This window comes from Eutrigla gurnardus (assembly GCF_963514095.1).
Source record: "Eutrigla gurnardus genome assembly, chromosome: 9".
NCBI classification, from domain to species: Eukaryota; Metazoa; Chordata; class Actinopteri; order Perciformes; family Triglidae; genus Eutrigla; species Eutrigla gurnardus.
This window is the reverse complement of record NC_139923.1, coordinates 14,993,855-15,008,202: the sequence shown is the minus strand read 5'-3', so window position 1 is coordinate 15,008,202 and position 14,348 is coordinate 14,993,855. Positions and strand designations below refer to the sequence as shown.

The window sequence follows — 14,348 nt, the reverse complement described above, 5'->3', positions numbered from 1 at the left end:
TTAAAGCTAGGGTTGTTAATATTAAAAACTATTATTGTTTTCAAATGCAAAGTGTCTCGGAGCACTCACTCCAAAAGTCACTAAATCCAGCACACAACACTGACAGCCTGTCCCTTAAGACGCCCCTCCAAAGCCACTTCCCTAAAACAATCTATGAAGCAGAAAAGGTTCAAGTGTGTCCTTGTAGGGAAATGTCAAGTATGCCTGTGCTTTTCCTCAGACCTTCAGCTGTACCACAGTGAGACGTTGGAGCTGATGCTACAGCGCTGGTCCAAACTGGAGAGAGACTTTCGCATGAAGAACGGCCGCTACGACATCAGCAAGATCCCGGACATCTACGACTGTATCAAATATGACTTGCAGCACAACGCCACGCTTGTACTAGAGGACACGCCGGAGCTGTTCAGACTGTCCCGCGCCCTGGCTGACATCGTCATACCTCAGGTTAAAGGCGTCATTTAGATTTGTAGCACTTTATAGGTTCTCTCTGGCACTGACTAGAAGATAGCATGCCTTAACTATGCACACATTTTGCAGTACAACTAAATTATACTACAAGAGTTGAATTCCAGGGGAAAGGAGATCATAAAATCATTATGATCCCTGTAGAAAGAAAAAGTTGCATCAATAAGTTAGGTATAGGTTGTGTGAGAAATTCAAAATACTCTCTCTAAAAATATAGCCATAAATTACAACAGCAACAGAGACACACTATATCAATTAAAAGCCATTAATGTGTCGCCTATCTGTGTCCATTCTGTGATGTCCGCCTTGTGGATGAAAGTGTTAAAAAGGCTTGTTCATATAATCCATATCAGGAGTACGGCATCAGCAAAGCGGAGAAACTGGACATCGCTCAGGCTTACTGTGTTCCTTTGATGAAGAAAATCCAGCTGGACCTGCAGAGGACCCACGAGGACGAGTCTGTTAACAAGCTGCACCCCCTGTGAGAGCATAAGCCACCACTGACACACACACACACACACACACACACACACACACACACACACACACATATATATATATATATATATATATATATATATATATATATATATATATATATATATATATATATATATATATATAATGGTGAACTCAATATATAGTCTATATACTATATAGTGGGTTATTTTGGTGTGTTTGCGTAGGTTTATGGTGGTGTGTTTGTTGATTGATCAGCTTTGTGTCATCTCTTGTCCCCTGACATTAAGGTATTCCCGTGGCGTGATGTCTCCTGGTCGTCACGTCCGCACACGTCTCTACTTCACCAGCGAGAGCCACGTTCACTCCCTGCTCAGTGTCTTCCGCTACGGAGGACTGCTGGATGTATGTCTGCGTTCATCATCCCTGACCATTTTGTTTTAGTAGTGATTTGGTTTCATCCTTCTGTGTTCGCTGATAGTGATTTATCAATAGGGGTCTGCTGGGTGAGGTTATACATTCACTTAAGTTTACCATAATTTAACATCAGGAATGTTAATAGCAGTCTACCACAGATCTTTCACTCATATCTAATGCATACACATATTTGAAAATACTTAATACTAGTATATAAATGTAGCAACCCTCATTATTAATATATTTATGTTCTATTTAACATCATATTCCCTCATTTCTGGTAAATTCAGGTCTCAAATATAACACCTTTTTATTTCATGGTGATGTGATGATTTTAGTTTAAGTTTAATTTGGATGTTTGTTAGTTTATTTATGTCTGAATTCATGTTTGCTTTTGTTAACAGTATGTATGTTTTTTTTTGAGTACCAGGAAGAGAAGGACCAGCAGTGGCAACAGGCCATGGACTACCTGAGTGCTGTGACTGAACTCAACTACATGACACAGATAGTCATTATGCTGTATGAAGACAACAATAAGGTCAGCTTGCAGAGAGCTACATAACTGAACAGCAAAAGTCTATTTTCATTCATATTTGTCCAGTCTTACCACTTCAGTTTTATGCATGGATTTCTTTATGTCTGTATATTTGTTTTGTGGGCAGGACCCCTCCTCAGAGGAGCGTTTCCATGTTGAGCTTCACTTCAGCCCAGGAGTCAAAGGCTGTGAAGACGAGGAGAACGTACCTCTTGGCTTCGGTTTCCGTCCAGCATCCTCAGAGGTGTGTGAACGTGTTTACAGGTTTCAGTCTTTTTCAGGGTTCTAAAGTTTTGGTTGCATTCAGCTGGCATTTTAAAGTAGTGCAGTTTGTCTTTGTAGCTTTGTAAACTAAGAAATCATGAATATATAAAATGATTTTAGTGCCTTTCTATCCCTGTACCGCTTTTTGGTGAAAAGTGAAGCAGTGGAAGTATAAAACAAGCAATAAAAGGTGTTTTGAGAATGTGTGAGTCGGTGCAACCACAAGAGGTCCTTAAGCATGCAGCCATAACGGGCCACACAACATATTATGCAGTTTGCTGTAGCCATGGACAGACACAGAGGTACTCACTCACTCACGCACACACATGATCCTCCTGGCAGAGATATTCTGCTTGTTTTATGTGAGTATGTTGTCAAATAAATATTTGCCGATGAGTTACGGTCATGTTTAATTCAATGTCATGTTGGACAGCTCAGGTGGCCATGCCTGTGCATGCAGTTCAATGGTTAAACATCCTTCTCCTGTTCTCTGACCAATCAGAATCAAGACAAAAAGCCCAATCAGGGCAGTCTAGAGGACCTCTCCCAAGACCAGCCGGACCAAGCACTTCCTCTCTCTGAGCCAATCAACATCCAGCGAAGGTCACCCATGATCCGCAACCGCAAGACGGGCGGCTCTATGGAGGTACTGCTTATAATGATACAACCAGACTCAGGCTTTTTAATTATCCCACATCTCTTTAATTGAGCAGTTGTACATTTTCCTCTTTTTGTATCAGTAGTGAATGAGAGATCTTAACCCCCTCTCCTCTCCATGGCCCCACTCAGGTCCTCTCTGAGACCTCTCCCACCCAGTCCGGCAAAAGCTGCACATCCCACCGACTCTTCCCCACATGTTCGCGCCAGTCTCCTGAGATCAAACCAGCCTGTGGCCTAGGTGGGCACCGTGTGTGTCTGTGTGTGTGTGTGTGTCTATGTGTCTGTGTGTCTATGTGTCTGTGTGTCTGTGTGTCTGTGTGTGTGTGTGTGTGTGTGTCTGTGTGACCTCACAACACATTTTATTTCCAGCTGTCATCACTCATCCTCGCTTCATCAAAAGCCCCGGCTGTAACTTCTCCCTCCCTCCCTCACCCACCATTGCATATCTCTCTGTCTCCTATTATTTCTCTCCGTCTATTTGTCCTTCCTACTTTTCTTTCCATCGCCCCCCCGTCTCTCTTTCTGACGGTCACATAGCTTTCATCCCAGCTTAGCTTAGCAGCAGCCAAACAGGATCAGACTCCAAACTATGTAGGCAAGAGGTCAGCGGAGAGAAGTTGCATTCACATCGACTGCAGGATCTCTGGTGTCGCATAGAGACGTACGGATATCCTGCTACATAGGTGATAAAGTGACAACTTGGGAAACAAATTGTAGGTGTTTTTATAGCACTTATTTTTATACAGGAAACCTGAATTAACTCCTAAATATCAAATTGAATCATTAGACTCGCTGTTGTTGGATTTTTATTTTAAAGTAGATATTATTGCAGAACAAACTTCTAAAACCTGTGTCCTAACGTGTACTACATACTAACTGACGGTGGATGTGAAAACAATAGTCATTTTAGATTTTGTTTATTGGTTTTGCAGCTGTTAGAATCTCCTGTAATTTGTTGATTGCCTCAAGAACAATAATGTACATTAACAGCAGACTCTAAAACCAAAAATATTTTTTTGTGTAAAAGTAGTACATACTCAATTTGTTACATATTTTTATTTAGAATTGACAGCTGCAGTGTAACCAGATGTGTCTGGTTTGATAAATTCCCTCAGGTTATGATCCTATAAACAAAAAGAAAAATAACATTAAATAGCAGTAAAACCTAGGGCAACATAAACCAGCACATGTTTGAGTTATATGTAAATTCACATCGTTAGATATGATATAATAAGCACATGCACACATTGAGAATTTATAGCAGGGATAACTTGCACACTTTATGTCCCCATTAGGTTTATAATTGATTTTAAGAGCACAACATGTCACCATGCAGGATGACTAATAATCATTGTTGCTGTCAAACAAATGAGCTAATTGTGCGTGGGGAAAATATTGATTTTAAACCAGCAATATATTTTAATATAGTTTGTTCGTCTAATTGCAAGGAAGGTAATTTATAATGAGTTCTGCCAGAAAAAGGTTGTGTATATTATTCATTAAAATGACAATCCTCATATAGATGTACACATGTGTAGATATGAATGTTGCCAGTTACAACACACCCTCTTTAGTTAGATGTTAGAGAAGTAGTCCCCCTATCAAAATGTTAAATTGCCCTAAAATGTTCCAAACAAGCCATATCCCAGGTCTGTTAAGGACCTCTCTGGGTCCCTGAAACTGATTTAACCTCTCCCCTAACGAAAGAGACCGAGAAGGACTCTTGTTTTGCTGTGTGTAAACTCTCCAAGGGCATATAACCTCCAACAGACGTCTAACATGGTGACACTCACTGCTTCGCTACTTACGGCTTTTGCATTCAGTGCAGTTTATCTCCTTTGTTTGCACAAGTAAGACCTAAAAGGATTGATATGTGGCGGAGAGGAGGTAAACTTATTATAGACATCATGCAGACAACACGACACATCAACAGCAAGTGTAAAAGTATAGAATGGGTGTCCTTTACGCAACATCAACATTGCTGAGTATATTCTGTTTATGTTTAGTGAGTGTGAGGCTGCCGAGCGATCCCCGATCACCAACACCAACAACACTTTGCATTGGTCATCGACTAGAGCAGCAGGTGTCAGGCCGACCTCTGCTAGCGAGCTGCTTCTCATACCGCCATACTGTTTATGGAACAAAGGGACAAGGCGCTGCAGACACCTTTTTACAATGCCAAAGATAATATTTCCTCTTCTGTGTGGTCTATAAACACAGTATTCATTTAAAATATTCAAAGAAAAAAAGACTTTTGAGAATTGGCTGTTGCAAATGAATTGATACATTCCACACTCGAACATGTTCCTCACGTCATGTTCGTCTGCTTCTTTTTGCATACAAAACACACATTCTGTGTTTGCCTGTCCACTCCCTCTATGCGTTGTTTACATATATGCACAGATACACAAACACGGTTACTGGAAGTGAACCGGTTATGGTGAAAGCTGAAAATCAGATGAAATGTAGTTACAAGGTTTTCACACGGGAAACCGTCACACACTAATGCTAAAATCTCCCCACAGCATCAGTTTGTTCTAAATAATGGCATGGTGTGTAAAAACAAGTACTCACCCTGCACACCTCCCTTCCCCAGCTCCTCTCACAGGGTCACTCTGCTCTGGCCTCTTCAGTGCCTCCACCCTTGGGGTGTCCTGTAGCGCCCCCAACCTGCGGGACTACGTCCGCACGCACCACCACCTCCACAGAAAACCACCTCTGTCTCCTGGCAGTCTGCCGTGCCAGATTGGCATGTTCGGTACGTTCACGCCAATGTTTCTGCTCCACAAGGCGGGTCTTTTCATCTCTATCCTTTCTTGAGAAGGTCTCCAAACTCTCTTTCTGGCTTCAGAATATCTTATTTTTTCTTGTACTTTTTGCTCCTATACTCTAATTTTTTGAGACATTCAGAATTTCACATTTTTTTTTATTATTATTTTTAAACCTCCCTGCTTTCTTTTTCCCCCTTTCCCAAAACAAACCGGCGATTTCAATCTGTTGCATCATATTTCTTGAGTGATTTTATTTCGCAGGGTGCATGATAAGGACACTGATTTGACAGCAGAGTGATCGACTGTGCAGCAAATGCTGAGCATGCAACCTGACATTGGACTGTGTGATGGAACACAGCTATCGATATTTTTATCAATGTTCTGCCTGATCAGCATGTCCACGCACTGATCACACCGCCGCTTGGGTTTGAATGTCTTTAAATGTCCGTTCTCTCTGTGCATGTTGTTCTGCAGTGTGTACCATCCTCTCTCAGCAAATTTGATTTCATAATCCACCGTAAAGCACTTTTTGTGTCTGGGAGCCAGAAGTCTGACATTTTTCATAAATCACAATTTACAGTAATCCATATGTTAGGAAACTCAGCCTGTTATTTGGAACAGATATATGTTCATGACCCAATAATCCACTTGAAAAATCCCCATCACGTCCTTATAGCAGGTTTAATTATCCCAAACATATGGATTGGATATCATTTTCGGTGTCACAGATGTTTTAGTTGGTATTACTTTCCAAAGATGAAAGTGATTAATCCCCAGGTTAAACCGGCGGCAGATAATTTAGCTGGCAAATCATATGGATGCATGGATTTGCACCAACAGGCAGGGGATAAACACAGGAAACTGAGCCACTCAGTTCCTCCACCAGGAGTCGCCCTGACTGCAAACAGATGCTTTCCGCTCTCACCTCCGTTACATCATGTTATGCTCTCTGAGAGATAGGTGAGGATTTGGACTGACGTCAGTGTTGCTCATTCAAGGGAACTGAGGGCTGCATCAGGACAACATGTTTTCTTCACGGGAAGTGCACTGGTTCAAATGAACGCCTTTTAAATGACCTGCCGTGTTGGTGATAAGTGAACTTTGGAGCAACCTTTATCATAAATAAGTTCAAATACCCTTTTATTAACTCATGTTTCAAATGTGTTCTTTTGAGTGGATTCAAACTTAATTTAAGTAAACACTTTTCATTAAATAAAAATAGATGTTCTTGGAAACGAGACCTGGCCATAACTGTTTATTCCAATTAGGTCTGATCAAATTTGAATTGCTTCTATTGCCAATTAAGATTATAAAAGCTGGTTGTTTCATTCCTTAAACGCTACTATAATCAATCCTTTTATATTAAGAATGGATCACAAACACCAACTCTATAATAACCACTTTCAGCTCTTTTTTTTTTTTACTGTTTTCGTTCACTCTCATGGATCCTTTTCAGCCACAGCTGGCAGTTGTTTTCAGCAAAAAAGCTTGACAAACAAACCCCCTGTTCACTACCTGCTCAACACTAAATGCTAGGCGGATACAGTTAGAGACTAAGTGGTGATAGTTGAGTATTTACCTAAAGGAGAATGACTCATATTTGTCAGGTGGCCAAAAAATGATTTCAGTTTTATTATGGATTAAACAAATGAGGAATAACGTGATAATGCTAATTAGCAATATTAAGGGGTGGAAGCCGGCAGATTTAGTAACCGTTTGACTAACAAGCTAACATGCTGCTGCCTGTAGCTTCTTATTTACTACAGTGATATCAATCTTCTCATCTCTCTTGGCAAGGAAGTGAACAAGTGTTTTTCCCACAATGTCGAACTAGTCGACAGCAAAAGAAAGCAAAACAAGCAGGTTGGATTCACAGATTGTTTCCTGTCACATAAATGCCCTTTAGAACAAAGTCCAGCGTCACTTCTCCAACATATTTACTTACTATTCACCCAAATGTCCATCATTCACTCCGTCCACTCCAGTCTTTCCATTCACTTTCTCTGATCTCTGTTTATTCGGAGATGACCCTCATTTTCACGCATGTTGTTTGGCAGACAGATATTGACGATTTGACGGGCCATCTCTCTCTCTCTCTCTCTCTCTCTCTCTCTGTCTCTGTCTCTCTCTCTCACTCTCTCTCTCGTTTTCTGGTTTTCTTTCCTCCTTTGTTCTCATGTAAAAAGACATCGCTGGCAAACAGGCAGAGGTACCAGCAGTCCCAGTAACACCAGTTACCTTTCTTATCTCCTCAGAGCTGTTCTCTATGCCGCCAGTAAAGAGATTTTCTGTGTCGTTTGCCAGGCATCCGACTAATGGTATGTCTGCTTTTATTCAAGTTTATTTTCGACACTCCTCCAGTTTTTCCTGTTACCTTGCATGACCTTTTTTTTGTGGGAAAACATTTCCTGTGTTTTCTATTTTGGGGGGTTTGGCGTTTGGCTGCATTAATTACATTAAACGTTTCAAGGATTTAATTATTATTATTTTTTTAAAGAAACAAATATAATTTTAAAGAGTTTCTGTTTCACCACACACCCTCGGTGTTTGTTGTACCTTGTGTTGTTTTGGGCCCTCACCTCTAACACCACCTGCTGTGCCTGCACTTCATTTGTCTCTGATCCTGCTGTTTCTTCACAGGATGGATATGTGTGCCTTTATGTGGAATATATCCTCTTCCTCAGATATACTTCCATGTGCAGATAATCTGTGCACACATCATAATATATCCTCACCTGCACTTTCTTTTTTTTAAATTTCGAATCATCTACTATAGAAAATAAAAATGTACCTCTGACAACATCACTGATTGGTGTAGTCCGAAATGTACTCCGTTGCACCTGTAACCACATTTAACAGTGATGTCACATCCTGGAGTTCACTTCTACATCAGTGGAGCGAGGTGAGAAGTTTAACCAGGGGAGGTCAGCAAATCTGGATTTTCAGGGGTGTCGAGATGCTCTTGTGAGTCGCTTTCCAGCATGTGAATGAACTTCATAAAAATTCAGATGATTCTTCATTAATTCATTGGCTTACACACCCAACAAAAGGACAAAGCAATGTATTTATTCATTGCTATATCACACAATTTTAGCATGCTTTGAAGTTTAGTTAATTTATTTTATATTTTCAAATTAAATCTAATTTACTTGAATCAACTCTTACTGTTGTTGTTTTGAGATAATTGTATAAGACTGATATTATTAGCTGATCAATCAGTTAGTCAATCTACAAAATAAGGATCTTTGATAGTTGGTAGCAAAAAGCAAAAACTCTTTCAGATTCTTCAATGTGGGCATTTGCTGCTTCTGTGTTTTATATCATTGTAATGGATGTGTGTTTTGGTTGCCAATGACTCTTGGACCTTTTTAGAGGAGCATTTTAATTATTTATAAAACATTTTTGGAAAATAATCATTAATTGCAGCATTATGATACGAAGATCCTTCTTGTTCTATAAAAATCCCACTTGAGTGTTTGGTTTAACTGTTGGCTGACACACTGGAAAAGCCAGCTGTTATGCTAACTGGCTACTTAGCTACAGTGTGTTGTGTTCACACTTTGTGTTGAACATTGCCGATTCTCTTCCTATTAGTGTCTTTAATTTGGTTACGTATCATTAGTGAGTAGCCGACTGGCTACATGCAAAGTTTTTTTTGGAAACAGCAGCTGTTGGGAATGAATTAGTTACTCCTCCTCAGTTCTTGTTTTCTGAAAAGATGTATTACCATTGTTAAAGCCACAGAATGCTGAAATCCACGCTTTATTTTTTTGAGACAGTTTTGAACCACCATGTGTAGATAAATCCTGCTGGCTGCAAATGAAACCCAGCTGCGCTGCACTGAACTGAATAATGTTGGGATATGATTGGTATTAATTCATATCACTGGCTCAGAAATAGCATGTTTTGGCAGCCTGATTAGTACTGAGTGTGCTTCAGGAGACAACTAGATATAGTGAGCAAAAGTCTGTGTGATCCAGAAATCTGATATGACGTTGACGACTGTTTTGGACAAACCACAGGGAACCACGGTGCTGAGCATGCTGCTCCGGTTGAATCTATAGCTTGTGTGTTGACTGCTTTTGTACATTTAAGATCTGAGGAAGCAATAATGAGTCTTATTTATATGATCTCTGCACTTGAATATCAAAGAAGTATTAATGCAATATATGAATCATATTTGTTGGTCAACATATTTGTTTGCCCCTCTGGCTTTGGATGGTTCCCTAGCCCACCACCTACACCACTGTCCCGACCACCTGCGCCTCCTCAATAGCTGGCCGATGTCTGGTCAGGAGCTCCCAGAATCCCTCACTGGTCAGCCTCCGTAGACCCCTCTCCCTTCCCGTCGCCTCCTCTTCACCCCTCTAGACTCGTTCAGCCAGTGCTTGTACAACTGGGATGCTGTTAATGCTAGTTCAGCTATGCATCTACTGTAGTTCAGTGTTTTCTTACTTTTTCCCCCTTCTGTGCATTTATCCTCTATTCTTTTCTTCTAAAAGTCACATCTACAGATAACAACTTTATTTGTCTTTCTGTTAATTTGCATGTCTGCAAGAGGGTTCAACTCTTGCTTTGAAGGCAGTGAATGTCCATTTCTTTCTACATACAATACTTAGAGTCACAGAGTAACTGTTGCTAGTCTTAATCTTCAGTAATGTGACGAGGTTTCGAGTGAAACTGAACATGTAGGTAGGGTTTAATTCCGAGAATGATTTGATCAGCTTGATCACAAATGATGTGGTTGTTTAATAATGAATGGGCGATACAGAGCTGGACTTTTGGAGTTCACTTAAACCTCTCTGGACTGTGTTTTTGGATCAGGAAGAGGAGAACGAGGGAGAAATTAATAGTCGACCTTAACCGCAGTGTTCGGAAATGTAAACTGATTTTGCTGATTTGAGATCCAAACACGCACCTCTGACCCGTCATATACAGTAGTTTGTAGCTTATTACCACGTGTCTACTAGTGTCTATCCGTAATGTACTATTTTATGTATATTTATGTGTCTGTTTGTAGGGTTTCTTTATAGCATGTGGACAAGAAGGGCAGATGGAGTCCCCATTATGTCTCTGTTGATAAACAAGCAGGGTTCCTGGCTAATAAACTAATGAGGGTGGTGTAAGTCCCCCCAGTGACAGGTCCCCAATTTGATGCCTGGCTGGTTACAATATTTGCTATATGTCATTCCCTTACGCTCTTTCCCCACATGGCCATCTCTCTCCACTATTTCAATCAAGTGAAGACATAAAATGCCCCCAAAAAACATTAAAAACTGAATAAGTTACTGAAATTAAAGATAAATACATAAATAAATATGCTCTGCTAGCCTTAAATGCCCTAAACTATCGATCAAGTGCTGTTTTACACAATGGAAGAGTCTGCTAGCTCCAAAATTACATTTGGGTGTATCTACATAAATACTGTTGCATAAATGTTCAGGATGAGTCCTTAAAAGGTTATGCACTTGATTACATTGCTGGAACTAGAAAAAAGCTGCAGTGTAATATTATATTAAATTAATCTGCACAAGGAGGACTGACTGCTCTCTACATGCATAAGTGGACACTTGACGACCAAACTCTTCTGGGTTTTTGGCTTGTTTGATTTAATTTTGTGCATGCTCCAGCCTGTAGTGGTTTGTATAGAGTAAGTATAGCGTAGTATAGAGTGTAAAATACTCCCAAAACGGGGCTGGTCTGTGGAGAGGAGTCAGTTGTTGGTGGCTCCAATTTGGTCTTTGCACTGGGAGGTCACATCTTGGCATCACTGGTTCTCCCCAAGCACTCCCAACATGTTTGTACGTCTGTTTGAAAGATTTAGGTCATCTCATCCCTCATTTTAATTGGCCAATTAAGTGATGGTCTGTTCACAAAATGCTGATTTTGTGAAGCGTTTCTGGAGCATGTCTTAATGGATCTGCATTTTTCAGCATTTTTTGACATATTTAATAACTTTATTTCTTTGCTCTTTTAAATATCACTGTCCTCTTGTCTGTGTTCACCTGTTATGAGATGGGTTCATGAATGGTGAAGTGTAGCTCCCACTGCATCTGGTGTGTGGGCTGGGTTTGATCTCCACATAGAGAGGATGCATTAAAGATCAGGAGGGGGGAGATACATGCAGCTTTATTAGAGTACGTTTAGGGCAGACAAACAGCTGGAGGTGAGGATAAATGTCATGGAGCAAACCTGAACTGGCGACTATCCACTGCACATCTGGAGCCACCAAAATACCTTTCCCAATGCTGTGTAATATTAGTCTAAGCCAAGCAAGTCATATTTTCCTTGTGTTATAAAAACTTTGCTGTCCAACATGAAAAGGTCTTCCTGTCAGTCTTACCTCAGTCTAACTAATAATGTGGCTTTGGCCAAAGTCCAGACAGGAAACACCTTGATTGACGATCACAGTCTGAAACGGATGTTTGAAGCAGCCGTCTCTGATGCACCATGCTTTACCGTTCCTGTTTTGTTTTTTTAGTGTGTGTGTTGTGGTATATATCAGATTGTTGGATGAAGCAGCTCATGTGTGTCATATCCTGCAAATAAATTATCCCGTGAAAACCATTAACTTTGAGCAACTCCACTAAAACAACAGGAAGTTCTTATCTTGGCCCCTCAAGGCCTCAAATGGTTCCCGTTTATTCCGTGCTGATAGCTGTTAGTTCCGCTTGTGTTGTTGTATTAAACAACCCCTGGAACAGTCTAGTCATAGCACGTTAGCCATAAAGAAATGCAAGGATGACCAGCATGCTGTGGGTATGGATGAGCTGCTTCAACCAACAGCCATTTGCATTCCTGTAATGCTTCATTGCTGGATTCTTTGTCGGGCCACACTGAATGGATGGACCTGCATTTCTCTAGTGCTTTTCTAGTGTTTTCGACCACTCAAGGCGCTTTACACTTCATGTCTACATTCACCCATTCACACACTTCAATACACTGATGGCAAAGCAGCTGTCTGCCCATCAGGATCTAATCTCACTCACACACACACACACATCAACACACCGGTGGCAATTTGGGATTGAGTATATTGCCTCTAGTGGGCATGCGGACTGCAGGAATCCGATCTTCCAATTGGAGGACTCGCTCTACCTCTGAGCCACAGCCGCCTTAATGACACTGGACACTGGACTGTATTTGCTGTAAGTTTGTGTGTAAAAGTCAGCTTGTCATGGCACCATGACACATGCTCCCGTGCCGGCCACATCCGTGGCGGTCCGCATAATATATTAAGAATTGGACTCAAGGATGACCTGATTAGATATCAAAGTCCATCCCATTCCCGTCATATCTCAGGAACGCCTCGAATGAATTTAATAGAATTTGGCACAAATGTCCACTTGTACTCAGGGTTGAACTGATTAGAATTTGGTGTTCAAAGGTCACTGAGACCTCACAAAAACATCTTTTTGACCACAACTCAAGAATGAATATGCTTATAATGAAAATTTCAAGACATTTGTGTGTAATGTCTAATAGGTCTAATTAGGCTGTACCGTATGACTGGTGCTGGAGGCATACCGTGAGGAGGTCATTCTAGTTTGTGGTTTGAGTCGGAGTGAATTGATCTACATCCTCTTTTATATTTATTTATATATATATATATATATATATATATAAAAATATTTATTACATTTTCCAAAATGATGTGATGTTTTGTTAATATGGTCAAACTAACCAAACAAGGAAATTAACACCAGTCACCAACAACTTAGCTGATTATGTTCGTTTGCAAGTCACTAATTAACAAATAAAAAATGGCTGCCGAATTTTAAGACCTTCTTGTCAATATATGACATTGAGAGAATGAGCAGACAACCAACATGCACAGAGAGCGACAGTGTTACTACGCCTTCTCTTCCGTGGGATGGAGAAGTGGTACAACCGGCTGTGTTTCTGTCTCCTGTCTGTGCTGCAGGGTTTGAAGGCTGCTCCATGGTGCCCTCGATCTACCCCCTGGAGACGCTGCACAACTCACTCTCACTGAAACGGGTGGACGAGTTCCTTAACAGGGTGTGTGAGAGCAGCAGCGAGGCCCACGCCAAGACCATGAAAGGTAGGCCTCCATAGTGGAGCGGCAATACATGTTGTATTGGTCTTGCAGTGTAAAGTTTAGTAGTAGCTCTGAAATGCCTTCTCTTGTTAGTTGAGAGAAAAAACAGTGTTCCAGTGTTGAAAATGTTTTTATGAAGTATGCCACTAAATGTGTCCAAACCATGTTTCCATGCCAAGGCTCCAAAGCTGGTATTTATTTAATTGAGTTAAATCAAAAGAGAAGTTACTTGCCGATCAGGCCAGGTTTTAAATATGTAGGCATGCCATTTAGAGTTTGGGCAAAAAAAATTAACTTTCATCTTTTGAAACGGAAACTGCTTTGCAAGATGTGTGTTTTAAGACACTTTATTAGTACATTATGATTTTCTTATGTTAAATAATTAGAGTTTTAGTTGTATAATGACATGTTGTGGTTGTTGTGTTGGTTCTGTATTCCAGCACAGTGGATTTTACCTGAAATGGAGCATAAGAAGTGTTTGAGGTTGTTCACATCTATCTATCTATACTGCTTGATCAGCTCACGAATTTTAGGACAATATGGACTGACAATGGTCCTTTAAAAAAACACAAGGAAACACACTCAAAACAAAACAAGCAATGACGATATGATATGATTTGGTCATATCATATCTAATATGACCAAATTATGATACTTAACTGTGCAAAAAGGGCTTCAGTTCCTATAATGTTGACATGATGTGGATGTAAATCGAGTA

At 40.5% G+C, this 14,348-nt stretch overlaps 1 protein-coding gene across 2 annotated transcripts in view; it reads left to right on the top strand.

Annotated features, from left to right (window-relative positions):
• Positions 1 to 14,348, top strand: part of ppip5k1b (diphosphoinositol pentakisphosphate kinase 1b) — a 42,916-nt gene that overhangs the window by 24,725 nt on the left and 3,843 nt on the right. For both annotated transcript variants that reach the window (XM_084016690.1, XM_084016689.1), the window contains 10 exons: positions 221 to 444; positions 819 to 946; positions 1,215 to 1,329; positions 1,772 to 1,879; positions 2,004 to 2,120; positions 2,643 to 2,786; positions 2,930 to 3,038; positions 5,397 to 5,558; positions 7,827 to 7,889; positions 13,496 to 13,633. In XM_084016690.1, the coding sequence (XP_083872816.1) occupies positions 221 to 444; positions 819 to 946; positions 1,215 to 1,329; positions 1,772 to 1,879; positions 2,004 to 2,120; positions 2,643 to 2,786; positions 2,930 to 3,038; positions 5,397 to 5,558; positions 7,827 to 7,889; positions 13,496 to 13,633 (1,308 nt within the window). The remainder of the gene's footprint in view (positions 1 to 220; positions 445 to 818; positions 947 to 1,214; positions 1,330 to 1,771; positions 1,880 to 2,003; positions 2,121 to 2,642; positions 2,787 to 2,929; positions 3,039 to 5,396; positions 5,559 to 7,826; positions 7,890 to 13,495; positions 13,634 to 14,348) is intronic.